Source organism: Neolamprologus brichardi, chromosome 22, assembly GCF_056152115.1.
Source record: "Neolamprologus brichardi isolate AB-2024 chromosome 22, ASM5615211v1, whole genome shotgun sequence".
NCBI classification, from domain to species: domain Eukaryota; kingdom Metazoa; phylum Chordata; class Actinopteri; order Cichliformes; family Cichlidae; genus Neolamprologus; species Neolamprologus brichardi.
Window position 1 is genome coordinate 30,541,570 of NC_142124.1, and position 19,943 is coordinate 30,561,512.

General features: G+C 39.9%; 1 protein-coding gene across 1 annotated transcript; it reads right to left on the reverse strand.

The window, feature by feature from the left end:
* Positions 1 to 15,202: 15,202 nt before the first annotated feature.
* med10 (mediator complex subunit 10) lies at positions 15,203 to 18,004 on the reverse strand. Its single transcript, XM_006806655.3, has 4 exons — positions 17,745 to 18,004; positions 17,574 to 17,657; positions 16,327 to 16,429; positions 15,203 to 15,919 (listed from the first exon to the last, which is right to left on the reverse strand). Exons 1-4 carry the CDS (start codon positions 17,864 to 17,866, stop codon positions 15,824 to 15,826), a joined length of 405 nt encoding a protein of 134 aa, XP_006806718.1. The 5' UTR covers positions 17,867 to 18,004; the 3' UTR covers positions 15,203 to 15,823.
* Between the last annotated feature and the right edge of the window lie 1,939 nt (positions 18,005 to 19,943).

The window sequence follows — 19,943 nt, forward strand, 5'->3', positions numbered from 1 at the left end:
GACATATTTGTAGCTTATGTTTGTATTATTTATGATTTTCTAAGCAATATAATGTATTATCGATTGTTTATGGCTGATGGTGTCCATCAGCAGCTGTACTATGAGACAGCTGTCACATAAATGGGAATGAAAATGGTCTCCCTATAGACCAGGAGTGTATTATTCAGCATGGGCTACGTTCACTCTGGTCTGAAGTGGGCTGGACCAGCAAAACTGTCCCTTTCTGGGAGTGTAAAGGTGTTTAACTGCATATTTAATCCCATTTAAAATCATAAAGAAGAAACGTAATTTCTACAGTACATGTCAGTTTAACTACATGATATAGAAATGCTGCTGTAGTAAATAAAACAAATCTTTCAGCCCACATAAATACAAAGTTCTTGTGACTCACTGTGATTCACATAAAATGTCCTTTTCTACAGTAGATAATGGAAAAAATAGGAACTTTTCTCTGTTTTAATTGTTATTGTTTATCTTTTACATAATTACTTTGCTGCATATATATAAATGGTTCTTATCAGCAGAAAAAGCTGTAAGACAGCTTCTAGAGAAGGGGTGTTAAAGGTCCCCAGACTGTATAAAGTTATGGCGGTACAACTTGGAGTGGTTGTACGCTGGGAGGAACAAAAAGCAGATCCATGGCTGAGGACTGCAGGGTCTGAGACTGGGTGTATGGGTGAAAGAAGTCAGACAGATGGGAGGGATTTGTAAGTGAGAAGAAGGATGTTGTAAGTAAATTAGTAATATGTAATGCTGGAGGGTCTAAACCTAACCAGAGAGACAGCGAAGTGAATGTAACACAAGCCAGGGTTCCAAGATCCACAGTTTTAGGATCCCCAGATCAAGCCCAAAGGCTGGGGAGCGAAATATAGGACGGGCATGTCCTCCATGTATCGTCAGGGCCTGTGAACAAGTCAAAACCTAAATGCACGCACAGCACAAGAAAACAACAGCAGCGCTAGTGATCCATAACAGAAGGAAAAACGATGTGTTGAAGATGTAAGCGGGCCGTGGGATGTCATTATTTTCTTATTACTGAGCAAGCATCTCTGCGCCATCAGCTGGAAGCAGATGAAAAATTAACTTATTGGACAGCATGTATTAAACCTGCCCATCAGACTGAATTGCTCATTAACTGAAGGTGCTGGAACATAATTCCAGATTGTTCTGGGGCACTTTAGCCCTTGCCTAGTAGTTTTTGTTTAGATTAAAATGGATCAAATAACATTTTTGTGGTTAGTTTAGATTGTTGTAGCACACAGGACCTGGCGCACATGGCGTTGCAGTGATGTTTATTTGTACTGTTCTGCTTTTTGTAGACCGTGCACAGCTTTGCAGCTGCCTTATGTTGCTCACTGCATCATACACAGCACTCTCCGCCGGGCTGCTGAAACAGGCAAGGCGTAGTTAGTGTGATGGATAACAGCTGTGCCCACCAGCCTCCCCTGGCACTGTCCATTGAACCCACTGCTCCACCCCTCCCCTGCAGATGAGCCACAAACCACACCCCACCACAACTCTATAGCTACAGGTGAATATAACCATTATTACATACATACATAGCATCGATTCAAGTGCTGTAATAGGATACCACTATTACAACAAGGTAGTTCATAATAAGTCAGTCAAGACAGTGGAAGCATGTACACAGCAGCTCAGCCACACAGCGACAGACTGGGTGAAATTACAGAGCCCAGTCACCATGTGTTGAGGCACGTAACGCGGCTGGAAGCTTCATGGTATGGTTTTCATGGCCAAACAGCTTCTGTGTAATGTGTCAATGGCCCAGTACTTGACCCATATAGTCTAAATGTCACTATAATGTCAGTCACAAGAAAGCCCAACAATAATCATACCCCACTTTATTGTCTATTTTTCTTTACGTGGTACCTTAATTTACTAAATGAACTCCATCTTCAGCTAAAGAAGACTCAAAACGTGTACTCAAGATGATAAACCCATGAGAGAAATGGTTACCAAAGTCATAGACCAGAAGACCAAAGGAAACTTCCGCTGCTGCAATTAAAACTTTTCCATGGAAGCTTCAAAATGTTAAAAAAAAATGACTTACTAACGCAAAATATTTATTTAATATTGAAATATTAGAGTTAACTCTGCCAATCAGGAAGCTCCGAGGAACGTTATTTCCTTCTTACCCAGAATCAGATGTTGAAGACACATGTGACACATTCGTTGTTACCTTCTTTGTTACCTTCTTTGTTGCCTTCTTTGTTGCCTTCTTGGCTCTAACAGCAGGTTTCTTCTTGGTAGACAGGGTCCGCTCTCGTATCAGGTCTTCTCTTCCGATGTCCACCATGTGGTCCTCCCACGACTTCATCTCATTCTTGTAGCGAATCTTGTCATCCTCAGCGAGCTGCGCGTAGACCTGTTTCTGATGGCTGAAGAGATTCAAAGACTCAAAATCGCTTTGCGACAGCATCAATGAGTTCCCAAGGTTTAGCAAACGTGATTAAATGGGCACCAGGTTCTCCAGATTTGACTGTCTTCTATCATAAAGGTAGAAGGATCATCTTGAAGCTGATTCTGTCTGATACCCAGGTGTTTGTGGCTAGTCTGTGCTTTTCATCACTTCCACTTTCCCACACTGTCAAGTTCATTGCTAACATCACTGCTCTAGTCCAAGCTAATCCAATCATCTTTCTGCCCACCAATCTTCAGGCCAATCAGCTTTCACTCCACAGTACTGTCACTGCTCATCTGTCATTCTCCTTTGCAGACTCCCTCAAGCAGCCCATCTCCACCTCTTTCACATTCAGCCGTGATGGGCCATCAAAGTCCAATCACCAAATAACTTGGCTGAATTCTGTTTATCGATTAACCCATCCATCCATCCTAACAATCTCTCCTTATTGAACTTTTATCTTCTAGTTAACGATAACTGCATAAAAGGTATTGAATCATATAAAACTGTTGGACAGCTGATGCTTTCCACCTTCTGTCTCTGCGTAACAAAGAAATGGCGTTCCTTCGCAGAGCTTCCTGTATGGAAGAGCTAGCTCAAAATATCGAGTTATTTTCTCAAAATTTCAAAAGATGGATCGAGACTTTCCAGACCTGCACAACTGGTCATCAATCAGAAATCATCTCTGAAGCCTTTTCACAGCAAAAATGTAAAAACTGTCACGTCACAGAAGGAGCACAGGTGCATTTGGGTTAGCCATTTCAAAGATCCTGGCGTGCCGTGCTCCGGCTAACTGGAACAATTAATTGGACTGTGCCCTCGCTGATGTCTTTACCTACAGCTGTGCTGCTTCAAGAGCCAAAATGTCTGCTGTGAGAAAAGGTAAGCTCCATCAATTTAATGCAGCCACCCCCTTCCAAAACACACAGTTTATGATAAACAGAACCTTCAGAGCTTTTCCTCAACATCCTGAAAATTCACAGCCCGAGGCTAAAACGGCCTCTGGCAATGGTCATCATCGCGACGGTGTGAGAATCTCCACAGAAAGCCTTCCCATGCCGTGTTTGAACAGAGAGAACAGTTTTAGATGCTCCACTCATACGATAAACGGTGCACCGGGGTGGGGAGGGGTTCTCACACAAGTGGATTGTAAATCTGAACCATGAATATGATGCTCACTGAGTTGAGTAATCACACGCTGACAGCAGGTGATGAAACTGATTGATTTGCTCTTTTCAGAGTGTAATGAGCAACATTTAAACATTACAGTGGGATGACACTTATTCCCTCTCTGCACTGCTGCCATGCCCGGCGGATTGTTGTGTGCCACACACATAGGGAAATGAAAAGTCGCTCGCACACACATGCATCTTACACACACGCTGCTCGTATTTTCACCTCTAACATTTAACAGCAGGGGAGAAAGAGTGTGTGTGTGTGTGTGTGTGTGTGTGTATGTGTGTTGGGGGGGGGGTTGGCTCAGATAATTAAACCAGAGGGAAATTCTAAATTCTCTCCTCCCCTCTCTTCTCTCTTGCTCTTTTTTCCGCTTCTTCCTTGCTAGTAAATCAACCTGGCCACAATTTCTTTTGAAAAAAGAAAAAACCTTAATGTACACACAGAAGCAACTGGGACACAAAATGAGTGAAAAATGAAAGGTTCTCCATCTATTCAGTTCCATCTTTTATAGCATAATAATTCAATGAGTGACAGTGTCATGCAGCACACATCACTGGGTAACTTTATGGATTTCATTTGGTGTCTTTACAGCCCCATAATTGAACACATGCGCACACACACATGTGCACATTCAAGCAGACACTAGCAGCCCCTGAGTGTGGCTGCCGGTGCTCATGCCACTATGAGCAATAGCTCAATCTCTGTAGATTCTCAGTAGTCGTGTTCCTCTGCAGCCTTTGTTTGCTGTGTCTCATTACAATCTAAAACACAATGAGGCCTCGCTCACCTCCTCGACTTGACTCACACTCTGTATGTGTGTGTATTTGTGTGTCTGCGTGGACTTAAGAGATGTTTGTAAAGCGGTATGGAGGAGCGTGGCTGTCCCGCTGTGTTTTGCAGTTCATATCTGAGCTCTGGAGGACTTTGGCATGAATCGCCACGATGACAAAAGACTTATTACCCCCAGCACAAGTACACATTTTTAACATTTAGCAGACAGCGCTGGCGCACGCTTCGCAAAGGCCATTGTCCAGGGAGAAGAGGGGCACAGGGTGGGTGATGGCAAATGGGAGGGGTGTTTCCATGGTGACCAGGGCGACAGAAGGAAGAGGGGATCCGCCTCCTGACCCTCGGTGAGAGGTGAATGTCTCTAAGCTGAGGCAAGACAGGCAGCGATCACAATAGCAGCGAGAAGAGCGAGGGAGAGGGCGATCAACAGCCATGTAAGCCCATCGTGGCCGTGGGGCGTGTAAGCTTCGGCGCTCAGTCCGAGGCACTTAGCATTAGCATCAGAAAGACATTATGCTAATAGCATCAAAGGCAGCAGCCTCCGCCTTTGTGTTTCCTGCACCAACTCAAGGGCACGGGAGGATTTTACATTTCAACTGCCTTCCCAGCCCTGAACACACAAAGCAAAAGAGAAAAATGTGACACATTACAGAAATGATGCAGCACAACCAAGCCTCTGCAGGCCTCAACAGTCAACAGGTACAAGGAGACAGGGCTGCACAACAGATGCTAAATGTTCTACAGAAGAAGACGGAAAAGTGATTCGAATTAAGATGAAGAAATGGAAAATGGATTTTAAAATCTCTAAAATTTCAACTTGCACATGGTCACTTGATTCTTTTCTTTTTCAGCCATTCTGATTGGCTGTTTGGGATCATTGTCTTGTTTAATGATCCAGTTCTGGTTAAGGTTTAGTTGTTGGACAGATGGCCCCATATTTGACTCTAAAGTACTTTGCCACATAAAGGAGTTCATGGTAACCTCAACGACTGCAAGGTTCCCAAGTCATCACCCTCCACCGCTGTGAGGTCTTTCCTCCTTGATTTAATTATGTAAACGGACACATGAATGCTTCAGGCTTGCAAACAAAGCTTCAGTTTTTAGCTGTTTTTAGAGTTCCTAACACTTGCTGATAATGAGTTAACCGAGTGGGTTTGATGAGCAATACATGTCTCCTCTTAATTTCTTTTGGATTGATTTTTGTTAAAACAAATAATGACAATGGTGTCATGTTCTGTAGTTCATTTAAAATTCTATTCATGTAATTTGAAGAGCTGCTGAAGCTCAGATGAGTGTTTATTGTTTCCTGATAAGACAAAATTCTTTTAGCATGACTCTGCATCACTTTGTTTTTGTCTATTTATGATTCAGATACTCAAAAATGTGATGTCATCCAAACAATTTGCTGAGGTTAAACAATCTGGTATTCCACAATAAAGCTGGATTTAAAAGCTGAAAAGCACATTTTCTGTGTTGATGACACTTTGTAAGAGTTGATTAGTGATTGGTTGAAAAGTTGACTTAAGCAAGATGACCACAAGTTCACCATGTTCACCATTTTTATTTATGTGGAGCCACTGCAAAACAACAGTCAGCTCAAGGCGTTTTATTTTAAACTCTACCACCCAACAGTCCCACAACCCCCTATGAGCAAAGACTTGGTGTAGTGGGATAGTGGGAAGGAAAAACTCCCTTTTAACAGGCTCAGCCTGGCTGCAGTACTGTGGCGGTTTCTACTTTCTTTCATTCTCCCACATTACTGATTGTTCCGTGTATTTTTGACGCTGCCCCTTGTAACATTAACATATAGTACATCTGCAAAGACAAGACACTACCATGTGGTACCTTAACTCTGTATGTGTTTCATCTCATCTCATCACAGCACAGAAACAGCTTTAGTGAAGGTTACAAATGATCTTCTTATGGCCTCTGACAGTGGACTCATCTCTGTGCTTGTCCTTCTTGACCTTAGTGCAGCATTCGATACTGTTGACCATAATATTCTATTAGAGCGATTAGAACATGCTGTAGGTATTACAGGTATTGCACTGCAGTGGTTTGTATCATATCTATCTAATAGACTCTAATTTGTGCATGTAAATGGAGAGTCCTCTTCACACACTGAGGTTAATTATGGAGTTCCACAGGGTTCAGTGCTAGGACCAATTCTGTTTACATTATACATGCTTCCCCTAGGCAGCATCATTAGAAGACATAGCATACATTTTCACTGCTATGCAGATGACACCCAGCTCTATCTGTCCATGAAGCCAGATAACACACACCAATTAGTTAAACTGCAGGAATGTCTTAAAGACATAAAAACTTGGATGGCCACTAACTTTCTGCTTCTCAACTCAGATAAAACTGAGGTCATTGTACTCGGCGCTGAAAAGCTTAGAAATATGGTATCTAACCAGATTCTTACTCTGGATGGCATTACCTTGGCCTCCAGTAACACTGTGAGGAACCTTGGAGTCATTTTTGACCAGGATATGTCCTTCAACGCACATATTAAACAAATATGTAAGACTGCGTTCTTCCATTTGCGCAACATCTCTAAAATTAGAAATATCCTGTCTCAGAGTGACGCTGAAAAACTAGTTCATGCATTTATTACTTCCAGGCTGGACTACTGCAATTCATTATTATCAGGATGTCCAAAAAACTCACTGAAAAGCCTTCAGTTAATCCAAAATGCTGCAGCAAGAGTACTGACAGGGACTAGAAAGAGAGAGCATATTTCTCCTGTTTTGGCTTCCCTTCATTGGCTTCCTGTTAAATCCAGAATTGAATTCAAAATCCTGCTCCTCACATACAAGGTCTTAAATAATCAGGCCCCATCTTATCTTAATGACCTTGTAGTACCATATCACCCTATTAGAGCACTTCGCTCTCGCTCTGCAGGCCTACTTGTTGTTCCTAGAGTATTTAAAAGTAGAATGGGAGGGAGAGCCTTCAGTTTTCAGGCCCCTCTTCTGTGGAACCAGCTTCCAGTTTGGATTCGGGAGACAGACACTATCTCTACTTTTAAGATTAGGCTTAAAACTTTCCTTTTTGCTAAAGCATATAGTTAGGGCTGGACCAGGTGACCCTGAATCCTCCCTTAGTTATGCTGCAATAGATGTAGGCTGCCGGGGGATTCCCATGATGCATTGAGTTTTTCCTTTCCAGTCACCTTTCTCACTCACTATGTATTAACAGACCTCTCTGTATTGAATCGTATCTGTTATTAATCTCTGTCTCTCTTCCACAGCATGTCTTTATCCTGTCTTCCTTCTCTCACCCCAACCGGTCGCAGCAGATGGCCGCCCCTCCCTGAGCCTGGTTCTGCCGGAGGTTTCTTCCTGTTAAAAGGGAGTTTTTCCTTCCCACTGTCGCCAAAGTGCTTGCTCATAGGGGGTCATATGATTGTTGGGCTTTTCTCTGTATCTATGAAGCGCCTTGAGGCGACATTTGTTGTGATTTGGCGCTATATAAATAAAATTGAATTGAATTGAATTGAATTGAATTGAATCTGTGCAGCAGTTGGTTAACTGCAACAGTAAGCTAATAGTGAACTTCTTTGTAACTTGGTCTGCCCCCATCCATGTAATTTGACCAGAGCTCTCATCCTCAGGACCTGTTTCCACAGCTGATGTGACAACTCTATACTTTTCTCCATAACGGCTAGAAGTATTATAATAATAATGGATTGCATTTATATAGCGCTTTTGGGGACCCCTCAAAGCGCTTTACAATACCACTATTCATTCACTCTCACATTCACACACTGGTGGAGGCAGCTACAGTTGTAGCCACAGCTGCCCTGGGGCAGACTGACAGAGGCGAGGCTGCCATATGGCACCATCAGCCGTTCTGGCCAACACCAGTAGGCAGTAGGGGAAGTGTCTTGTCCAAGGACACAACGACCGAGACTGTCCGAGCCGGGGCTCGAACTGGCAACCTTCCGATTACAAAACGAACACCCAACTCTTGAGCCACGATCGCCCTACTCTACTAGGTAAGAGTATAATAGGTCAAGAAGTGTGTGTCACTGTTTCATACTAAATACTAATAATACTTTCAGTGAATAAAACTGTAGTGTGAATATTTTGGATGGACTGTTGTTCAAAGGGTACTAACACCACTAACACAGTGAAGAGCTCCGCATCAGTGACCTGCGCTAATCGAGATGACCATCCACCTTTTATGGCCTTTAATGGCTTAAAAAAGCATGAATTGGGTCAGTTTGAATTCATTTTACATTTTCTCTCATTTACACAGTAATGAAATGAGAACGTTCTTCTTCTTATATCTTCACTGGGTTCCTTGGACTTACCTGATGTTCTGAGTATTGGTTAATCCAGTTAGTGCTGTCAAACAAATCCAAGTTTTTCATGCTTACAGAGAGAAACTGCCAGTCGTAGTCAATCACGATCCCCTTGACCTATGATAGCTTTGACCTTGTCAAGTAAAGATAATGTAGAACTCTCAGCACCTCTTACTCTCAGTGTATGTATATAGCTGAGCCTGTATAGTGTGGATGTGTGGATTATAGAAAATCTTAAATAAATTAAATATTGTGCACCAAATTCTTCTTTTTTAAAGTCATTAAAGATGTATGTTGTACAATCACTCTTCAAATAGATTATTAAAGGCTCTAAATTACTATGATATTCACGCCCATGATGAGTGCATATAAGCCTCTGACCACAGCTGCAGACTTTAAGAAATTGTTGCTTTATCTTGTGATGGTCACCGACTCTGCGTCATTATTTAACACCTTACTTTGACCAACATTCAGGTTTTCAAGGAACCAAATTAAGTATTTACAGACTGCAAAGGCCACAGAGAATGTGATATGCCAAACACCCTAACAATGCAATACCTGCAGGACTAAATCAAAGGCACGGGGCACTGACCGCTTAGCTTTTCGAAGGCAGTTTGTTGAGCATCCTATTTACACCATGAAATTGGAGGGCTGAGGGCTCTTCCAGGAGACAAAATAAAATATCACAGGCTCTGGCAATTACACTATTTACTCCACCCAGAGTGCTACATGAGCAATGTCCTCAGTGTTAAAGTACCATTTCAGGCTGTGAGATGACACATGGTAACGGGGGAAGAGGATCCACCTCCACATGAATCATTTCAATAAACCCCTCTCATATTCTTAAGACACACAGCTGCTCCTCTGCTAATTCAGAAAGTCAAGCCATCAAAAATACAAAAACTAATGTCCGCTGAAAAAGAGGGAAGACAATTTGCAGGAGAAGACCTTGATGCAAGAAAAAGGAGAAAAAGTCAATTCCAGTGAGTCATCCAACACACGTCAGTATTTCACAGAGACATATTTACAGTACAATAATCTCTGCCTCTGCTTTCCCCCTTCTCTGGTTAGTCAAACATCACGACACGCATACGCTCACACAGTGTCACCCAATGAAAGAGATGTCAAGGTGCACAGACACAAACACAAACTGGATTTTTTTAAAAAACCATTTAATTTAGTTTCTCGTCTCTCCAAACTGCCTCGTTATTGGATTGAAAAGGTGCCCTTGACCGCAGCCTCTGCAGTGAGGATGTTCGTCATCTGTGCACACAGAGAGTGGGGCGAGAAAAAGAGAAGAAGAAGAAGAAGCCTGAAACAAAGAGCGGAGGAACACAGGCAGCTGAAGGCTGCTCAGTGATGATCAGCGTGCTTTGAGTGACACAGTTTGAACGTCATTAACGTGACGTACCTGAGGTTGTTGCACTGCTCTAGTGACTTTGAGCATAAATAGAATTAATCAAGAAACACTATATAATTAGTGCTCCGATTACCTTTATGAATACTTGATTTGATTTGATTTATTGATTAGCATTCAAATATCTCAGTGAATACAGAATAAAGATTACCACAAAGCAAGAAAGCACGAGACAAGGCTAATCAAAAGGTATTGGCTGAAGCATTTGCTTATTACGCTTTAACAAAAGATCTTTTAGCATGCAGCTCCTGTACACAGGGCTCGAAGCAAAGCATAAAACAAAGCAAAAACAAACAAACAAACAAACAAACAAAGATAAGTAACTACATCAAAGCAAAACAATCAAGAGTTCCAGTATTATTATTTTTGCTCTTTTCATTCTTGATTTATATATTTTTCTAATACTCTATTTTTAAACATGTTTTTAAACAAGGAAAATGAACTCCACCTTTTTAAATCACTGTCATAACTATTCCACAGGTTAACTCCTCTAACAGAAACACATCTCTGCTTTATATTTGTCCTTATCTTGTTTTTTTTAAAAAGAAATCTGTTCCCCTTAAGTCATATTGACTCTCTCTGACTTTGAACAGCTTCTGAGTACTGGGGCAAAGCAAGTTATTTTGTGCTTTATACATTATTTGTGCCATTTTATATTCAACTAAATCATAAAATTTCAGGGTATTCAGATTAATAAACAAAATGTTAGTTGGTTCTATATAGTTTGATTGATTTATAATTCTTATAGCTCTTTTTTGTAACTTGAAAATAGGAAGAGTATTTGTTTTGTATGCATTACCCCATATCTCCAGATAGTAAGTCATATATGGAAGCAACAGAGAACAATAAAGTGTGTATAATGATTTCTTGTTCAGGACATGCTTTGTTTTGTAGAGAATATCGATTTTTTTTGTTTTCACATGGTTTATATGAGACTTCCAACTCAGCTTATCATCAATCATCACTCCAAGAAATTTATTTTCGTACACTCTTTCAATTTCAATTCCATTAACCCTGATTTTAGATACATTTTTCATTTGTCTAGTGCCAAAAATAATCAATTTTGTTTTCTTTATATTCAACTTACTTAACTTATTTATATCAAACCAGTTTTTTAATATATTTAATTCCTTTTCCGCTGTAGTCAGAAGCTGTTCTGGGTTTTTACCTGAGCAATACAGAGTGGTATCATCAGCAAACAATACACATTTTAACAGTTTGGAAACACTACATATGTCATTTATATATAATATGAATAATTTAGGGCCCAGCACAGAGCCCTGAGGAACACCACAAGTTACCAACTGCTTAGATTTTACATTATTGATTTCGACATATTGATATCTGTCATCCAGGTAACTTTTCATCCACTTGTATGCTATCCCTCTTATGCCATATCTCTCTAGTTTATTCATTAATATAGAATGATCAATTGTATCAAACGCCTTTTTTAAGTCTATAAAAACACCTTATTATCTATTGCATTAGGTATCCCAGTTTCATCACTGCCATCGAACTGGACCTTTTCGCTCTAAAGCCATATTGGTTATCACTTAGGAGATTATGCTTCTCCATATATTTATCAAGTCTATTAACAAATAACTTTTCTAAAATTTTTGAGAACTGTGGGAGCAGTGATATTGGCCTGTAATTGGTAAACTGACATCTCTCTGTTTTTATGGATTGGAATAACTTTTGCTATTTTCATTTGTGAGGGAAACCAGTTCGAAAGGACCGATTACAAATGTGTGCGAAAGGTTGCACTATATATTCTATAATACTTTTAACTAATATCATGTCAATACCAAAACAGTCAGTGGACTTTTTATTTTTAAATGTTTTCACAATGTTAATTATTTCTCTATGAGTTGCAGCACCAATAAACATGGAGGACACAATCTGAGTAATACGTTTATTTAGGTCGTTATTATTTCTTGACTCTGGAATTTCTTTTGCTAAATTAAAGTCAACATTTACAAAGAAATCATTAAATTCATTTGCAATGTCTTTAGTTTTATCAAGCACAATATCTTTGTCTTTTTTAAAATAGTCTGGATAATTCTTATTTTTTGAGCCCTTCTTGATTATACTATTTAATATCCTCCATGTTTCTTGTGTGTTACTTCTGCTTTGCTCCAATAATGTGTTAATATTCTTTCTTACTTGTTCTTATAATATTTACTAATCTATTTTTATATAACTTGTACTTTATTTCAGCATCTTTTGTCCTCTGTTTTATGAATCTCTTATAAATCCCCTTTGTGATCCATGGCTTCTTTGATCTGTGATGCTTTCTAGTGATTTTCATTAAAGGACAATGTTTTTCATATAGTGAAATTACAGTTGATAGGAATGCATCACATGCACTATTTGAATCTTCATTTGCAAAAACCTCATTCCAGTTGTGTTCCTTTAAGTCCACCTGGAGGGCAGCAATGGCTCTTGTTGTTCTAAGTCGTATCATATTGAATATTTGATTCTTTTGTTTAGTTTTGATCCCAAAATAATTTTGAAAAATTGCAAAAACAGGAAGATGATCGCTTATATCAGTTATAAGAAGTCCACCTACTATTTCATAGTCAATTTTATTTGTGAATATATTATCTATCAATGTAGCTGTATCAATTGTTATTCTACTTGGTTTTATAATTGCAGGGAAAAGGGAGTTACTATACATCTGTTGTTTTCTGATGTCCATTTGGGTTACTGAGACAAAGCCTGGGGGATAAGCCAGGTTTGGGCCAAATTGCATTTTTGTCTTATCTTAAAGAAATCCAGTTTATGAATAAGGTCTCTGTTATGAGGAAGCAGTGCATGATGTGCAGGAGTGACAGGAGTGTGTGACTCGTATTTCACCACAAGTGGTTACTGGTGCAAAGGGCTTACACAGCCTTTTCCTAATCAAGTAGTTATTGGTGCTAAAACCTCAGGAGAGAATGAAAACCGAACCAAAAAGCAAGTGAAAATGAAACAAAGCAGCAGGTTGGGGGGAAAGTGAAAGCAAACAGAAGTGACCCTGCCAGGACCATCTGACAAAACTGCATTATGTGACATCCGGGGATGAGAAGGTGTTGCCTCGTTAGGATAGGCTGGGTCCTAGGACTTGCTTTCAGCATATCTCATAAAATGAGAACAAGCTGTGATCATGTGGTGAGAAATATTCATTATTGGGAAGAAGACTGTGAACTGTGGGGAGGGACACGTTTCAGCTGTTTGGGTCTTTGGCTGCTCGCTGATTGGTGGCGTTCAAGTGGACTGTGTTTTGAATCTGGGCCTGTTTGGATAAACTCAATAGATGAACACTTTATAATACGGCCCCTGATGTAGGGTGTAATTCCCTTATAATTAAATCAAATTTCACTGATTTTATTTTAAATTAAAATTTAACTATATTTACCTACAAAAGTACAGTAGTAGTACAGTAGAATAAGGAGGTAACACTTCAGGTTTTTACAAGAAACAAAAATAAAATTATGCTGTAAGTACATTTAAGTAAATTTACTTACTAAATGGGTACTATAACGAGTACCATTAAAGTAACGAATGTTAAACAATGATGTAAATGTGCGAGATTCATCCACTCTATATTGCGGCGTACTTACCAGGTAAGATGGGGAAATATTGTTTGTTTTTTCTGCAAAAATAGAAGAAATCAAGAATTTGTGTCTCCTTTCCTGTTAAATATCTTAAGCTATGCAAAACGTACTACTTATGCATGTATAGTTACTTAGACATTACTTAAAATTTTAACTAATATTAGTTATATGGCTGAGAGCGACCGACCCGCGGCATTTTGCTGCATGTCTTCCCCTTTCTCTCTCTGCCCCTGCTTTCCTGTCCTCTCTCCACTGTATCTATCAAATAAAGTTGACAAAGGTCAAAAAGGGATTAAAAAAAAAAGCATGTGTAGGTGAATGTAATTATACTTAAATTGCAAATAAAATGCCGTGAAATTCCATTTAATTACATGGGAATTAAGCCCTTAGCCACATTTCTTCTTTTATTTAAATGTAAAAAGTAAAAAAATAAAAGACCTGTAATAACAGTTTCTAACCTTGGACACATCCATATCAATTATAAGTGGATCTGTTTAACAACACAGTTTACTGTGTTAACATCCGTCTACTGTTGTGTTAATACTGGCTAAACAAGGCATAAAGTGACTAATGCTTTCCTTTGTATTCTCGTCGTTTGTTACTGTTTTTACAATATCCTCAGCAAACACGTGTGACATTTCTTCCTGTTAAAAAGGAGTTTTTCTTCCTACTGTTGCCAAGTGTTAGATTACAGAGTTGCTGTGCTTTGGTGTTATATAAATAAAGCTGAACTGAACTGAATTAACAATGATTATTTGCGATGAGAAAATTGCATTTTGCATAGTCATTCTTACAGTAAATACAACAATCTTAAGCTGAGAAACCAAACAGAAATGGGTTCTCAGCATAACAATACTGCCTGCCCTGAAAAAGTGGAGGCTGAGTCCTCAGTAAATGAGACACGTGTTGAGAAATCTGCAGGGATGGCTGGCGAAGAAGGAGGGCTGGCAGTATTACCCCGCAGCATATATCACAAACCAATAACAGAGCTCATTTCCTTCCTTCAGCCTCAGAGTATTGGCCTCCAGGGGCACAAGGGCGTGACGCTGTGGTTAAGCCCCAGCAGGAGGAGGCGTGTCGGGCTGCGACCTACCACATGACACACCCCGTCTGTTTCTACAGCATGTCTACGTGAGTCAGACACTCCTATCCAGGCCGTGTAGTTGCATAAGATGCTCTGGAAGTGATACTTGATATGACTCCAAAGACGTCACTGATACTTTAACAGGTGCACACACGTGTCCCACTGACATAATTGCTCACATTTTAGTACTTTATTGCAGTCCCAGGATTTTAAGCCAAATTCCACACAGCTGATTGATTAGATTAATGAGAAAATTTCACTAAAAAAAAAAAAATGTATTCATGACACTTAAATTTATCAATAAAGATGCCTTTATTTCAAAGATAAAAACATAATTTGCTCCAACATTTTCTGCAAAATTATGACCCAAAATGTCTCAAACTAACAAAACAGACAAAAGACGAAAAATCCAAAAGGATCATTTATTTACAAATGTTATTATACAAAGTTACAAATACAGAGCAGACTCATTTCTGACCATCCTAAGTGATCAGGCATACAATTACCTTGCATTTGCATTCCGTTATCACGGCCAGTAGAAACCTGAGCTTAATACAAATCATCATGAACTGTGTGTGGTACAAAGAGATGTTGAACAATGTTTAGGATGCTTGTAAAACATAGAGAATTGAAGTATAAATAGACTGTATGTACATCTGATGGGATAAATTCCCTAAAGCAGAGTCAGGCAGGAGGTTTGGAAGTGTGTTTATTTTTTCTGGAAAAATATTAGGCTTGAGAATAAATGTGTACCTTTGCAGCAACTGATTCTTTTCCCCTTGCCTTTGATTTGTAACGTGAAGTTTAAATGTAAGGAAAGGACGGGGAATGGCTGAATCAAGGTGCCGAGCAAACATTACACCCTCTCCTTCGGGATCGGTGACAGCATCACATCATACATAAAGTAACAATTAGCATTCATGCGGGCAGCCACATCCTGCATGGCAAATCTTCACTCCGGCTTTTCATCTCAACAGTCACAGGTCGGAGGTCGGAGGAGGGGGTTGGCATGGTACAGTAGTCACTAGGAGGGGGCATCTTCTCCATGTATAGCCTTATACTTGGCCATCTCCTCTGGAAAAACTTTGCTGAGCTCGGAAACCAAAAGGCTCTTGAACTTCTGTAATAAAACAGAAATATGACAGTGGAAGTTACTTTAGTGTTGATGTATAAATACTTTATGTATAAAGAATAACTAGTGAGTTACAATCCAACAAGTACTGCCCAAAGTAAATCTGTCTCGTGTCTTTTTATGTGAACAAATAACTGGGACAGAGTTTTTACTGAAGCAGAAAAAAAAACCTTTTAAGCACTTTGTCCAAGGATACTATTTTATCACGATCAACAAGGCTGCCTTAACAGACAGCAGTATAACAAGTACAGGGTTGTTTGTGCAATGAAATGGGACCTTTATCTTTAAAACACTCTAAACACACTTGTTTAATCAGTGAAACGTGCTGATGGCTCTGCTTATTCTTGAAAAGTCATTGGCCGAGGAATCTCACTGCCCCTGGAACTATCTCTTACCGTCAAAGTGTCTATCTTCCCTTTGACCTGCTCGTTCCTCGCCAAGGCTCTCTCCAGACACTCCTTTGTGTACAGCTGAGGGTTCCGACCTTGGTCAATGTATCTGCAAATACAAATACAATGTATCAGCCTTCTTTGATAAAACTCCAGGAACTTGCCAAATAAATGTGATACATTTTTAATGACGCAATGAGATATTTTTGTTTTTGTTTATGTATTTACTTTAGTAATCAAAAATTCCTCGTTATTAGAGCGGCATCAAAACAAATGCATAGAACTGAAACGCTATAAGGACAAAGGTACTGGCCCACCTACACATTACACCTACAGGAGCTTTTATGACATCTCATTCTAAATCCACAGGTATTAATATGGAGGTGGTGCCCCTTTGCAGCTATGGATGCTTCCATTCCTCTGGGAAGGCTTCCATCAGGATTTTGGAGTGTGTCAGATTTGGATATTAGATGAGAGGGCCTGGCTTTGTGCACTGGGGCACAGACATGCTGGAACAGAAAAGGGACTTCTCCAAAAAATTTCACAAAGCTGGAAATGGAGAATTGTCCACAATATGCTGGTAAACTGAAGCACTTTGATTTCCTGTCACTTGAGCTAAGGAGTCCAGGCCGATCCAAGAAAAACAACCGCACAATCTTATTCCTCCTCCACTACACTTTACAATTGGCACGAAACAATCAGGCTGGTTATTGTAGAAAGAAGCATGATTTGTTCCACAGAACATGTTTCCACTGCTACAGTGGAGTCCAGTGGCTAAGTGCTGTACACCACTTCACCTGATGTTTGTTATTGTGTTTGCTGATGTAAGGCCTGCATGCACCTGCTTGACCACGGAGACGTTAAATCTATCTATTGAGAATGACAAATTTGTTCACAAATGTTTGTAAAGGCAGATTGCACAGCTGGGTGCTTGACTTTATACACCTGTGGCAATGGGTCTGAAAAAATAATTAATTTAAAGATTATGCCGAATGTAAAAGGGGCTCTCATCAATAACGAATTACTCATATGAAGCATGTAAGGCAAACGAAAATACAACCAATTGATTACATTTTAAAAATCAAGGACTTTTTAAATAGGGTATGGCCCAGTTACAAAAACGGCTATATTAAAGCTCGGTGGTCGGCACCTAGTATGCACTGCACCGTAAGTAAAATAAATATAACGAAAATACAGATATTTACGTAACAGAAGGTGACATACACAATAGTATAGGCACACATTGTACTCACTCAAAGACCTCCAGGGGTACGTTGATCTCATGAAGCTGCTGACGGCACTTCTCGATGTCCTGGAGCCCAGATATCATGAAATTTCTGCAGAGAAAAACGACCGGACACGTAAACACGGGGCTTATTTGCGAAATCTTAGCGGTGGAAGCAGCAAAGTGAAACATATCTCACAGTTTTTGGTTGAGTCCTGCCTGGCTGCTAGGCTGAAAGTCGCTCACGATGATTCCCAGCTGTCGAATATTCTCGATAAACTTCTCCAGGTGTTCTTCGAGGTTATCGAACTTTTCCGCCATTGTAATTAATCGTTACCGAACCACTAAAATGTCACATAAAATGCCTCCGCTTAAATTACTGTCTTTATTAGATAATCTCTGTTTACTGTTAGCTACAACTCTACAACATCCTCAACGCTGAAGTGCTTTACGGCTGTATTTCAGCCAATCGCTGCGGCTATTGCTCCGTTACCTAGGTAACAACCAATGGCAGACTGTCGTTTAATGACGCTAAAAGCTTCAAAGTGTCGCGAGACTAGCTTCTTTGTCGAGGAAAACCAGATGAATTATCTTAGTGGAGTTTAAACAGTTTATACACTACTAGGTAAACACAACATTTACTCGGTGCATGTAGTGCTGTGTATTTCGTGATGTTTAATGTCCTCTGTTCATACTGTACCTGCCCAGCTCAGTTTATACTGAAATTGCTGTAAATTTTCTCAAATAATCAGGTGTACTTTTGCTGTGTCATATCATTCTGGTACTGAAAGTAACAAAAAAGATGCACCTTTTTTAAAACAACAATAGCTGACCCAAAGTACTTTATATTCAGGCAAACATATCAAAATCCCAGGTATCCAAAAATACAAAGTAAATAAATAATAATAATCAAATCAATTTACATATATATGACTTAGTATTCACAGCACAGGCTGGAAAAAGCAATTTAGCTCACTACTTTAATAACAGAGAACCGTCTTTAGGAACAACAAACTCTTAAAACATTTCCTGTTACTGCATAGGAGAGTTCCTTAATGGTAAGAAGGACTCACACTCAATTTTGTGCTGTAAAATAGCCTGACACAGCAGTTAGCAGTGCTGCCTCACAGCAAGCCTTTCCTGGAGTCAGCTGGGGCCTTTCTGTGTGGAGTTTTCTGTCCCTGTGAATGCATGTGTTCCCCTGGGAACTCCAGCTTGCTTCCAAAAACATGCTTGTTAGTGATTCGAACTTTGCTGTAGGTGTGAATAGTTATCTGTGTCTGTGTGTTAGCCCCATAATAAGCATTTAAAAAATGGCTATTACTTCTTGCAGATCTTCCTGAGGTAGCAAAGCAGTTCAAATCACAATGCTACCTCCACTATGCGTCACAGTGGTGATGAGGTTTTGAGGTAGGTGGGTTTTTTTTCATGCAAACAAAGGGTCGTGCATTTTTTTCCAAACAAATAAAAACAAACTTTTGTCTCAGCTGTAAACAGAATATTGTCACAGAAATTCTGTGGTTTGAGCTGATTTTCCAGTAGCAGTCTTTAAATGTCTTCATTTATGATGCACCTATAAAATTCATACTTCTGACTCCTCACGGTGATCCCAATAGTGGAACTAACAAAATAGACAGGAGGCCGCGCTGGGGATAATAGGGGATAATTTTCTTTGGAAAACTGACATGGTTTTGTCATGTGCAGAGGAAGGATTGTGGATATACTGGAGAAAAGATGTTGAATATGGAGCTGCCAGGCAACAGGAAAAGAGGAAAACCACAGAGGAGGTTCATGGATTCAGTGAAGGAGCACATGCAGAGGGGTGGTGTGACAAGAAAAAAAAGATGCTTGGGATGAGGTGAGATGGAGCCTCTGTAGTGACACCTAAAGGGAGCAGCCAAAAGAAGAAGAAGACAGTGATCCCAACACCATTAACACCATTGAAAACAGCTCTGTTCTGTTTCACTGTAATAGTCTTTAATTTCATTTTACACTTGAGCTTCTCAAAAAAGCTCATCTCATCTTTCTAACTGGAACACCTGAGTTCAAGTTGCCTTTGGAGAAATCATTAGCACAGAGGTTCACTATTTTTTTCCAGAATCAGCTGTCACTGATCACTCAGGCTGTTTGTCTAAAACGAACCCTTACATAAAGATCTGACCACATTCAACAGATCGATGCAGAATCTGTGGTCCTAAAACTTTTGCGAAAGAACAAGAATCTTCTTGACCTCACTATGACCTCATGGTCCAGATATTCCACACACACACAAAAGAAGACAGCGAAAGAAAGCTGTTTAAAAACTCTCGTCTTCTCTGATTACACTCAGAAATAATGCTGAGCTCCGCTTAGGGCAACTTTACCCAGAATAAAAATACACTGTCGCTGACTTAGCTGG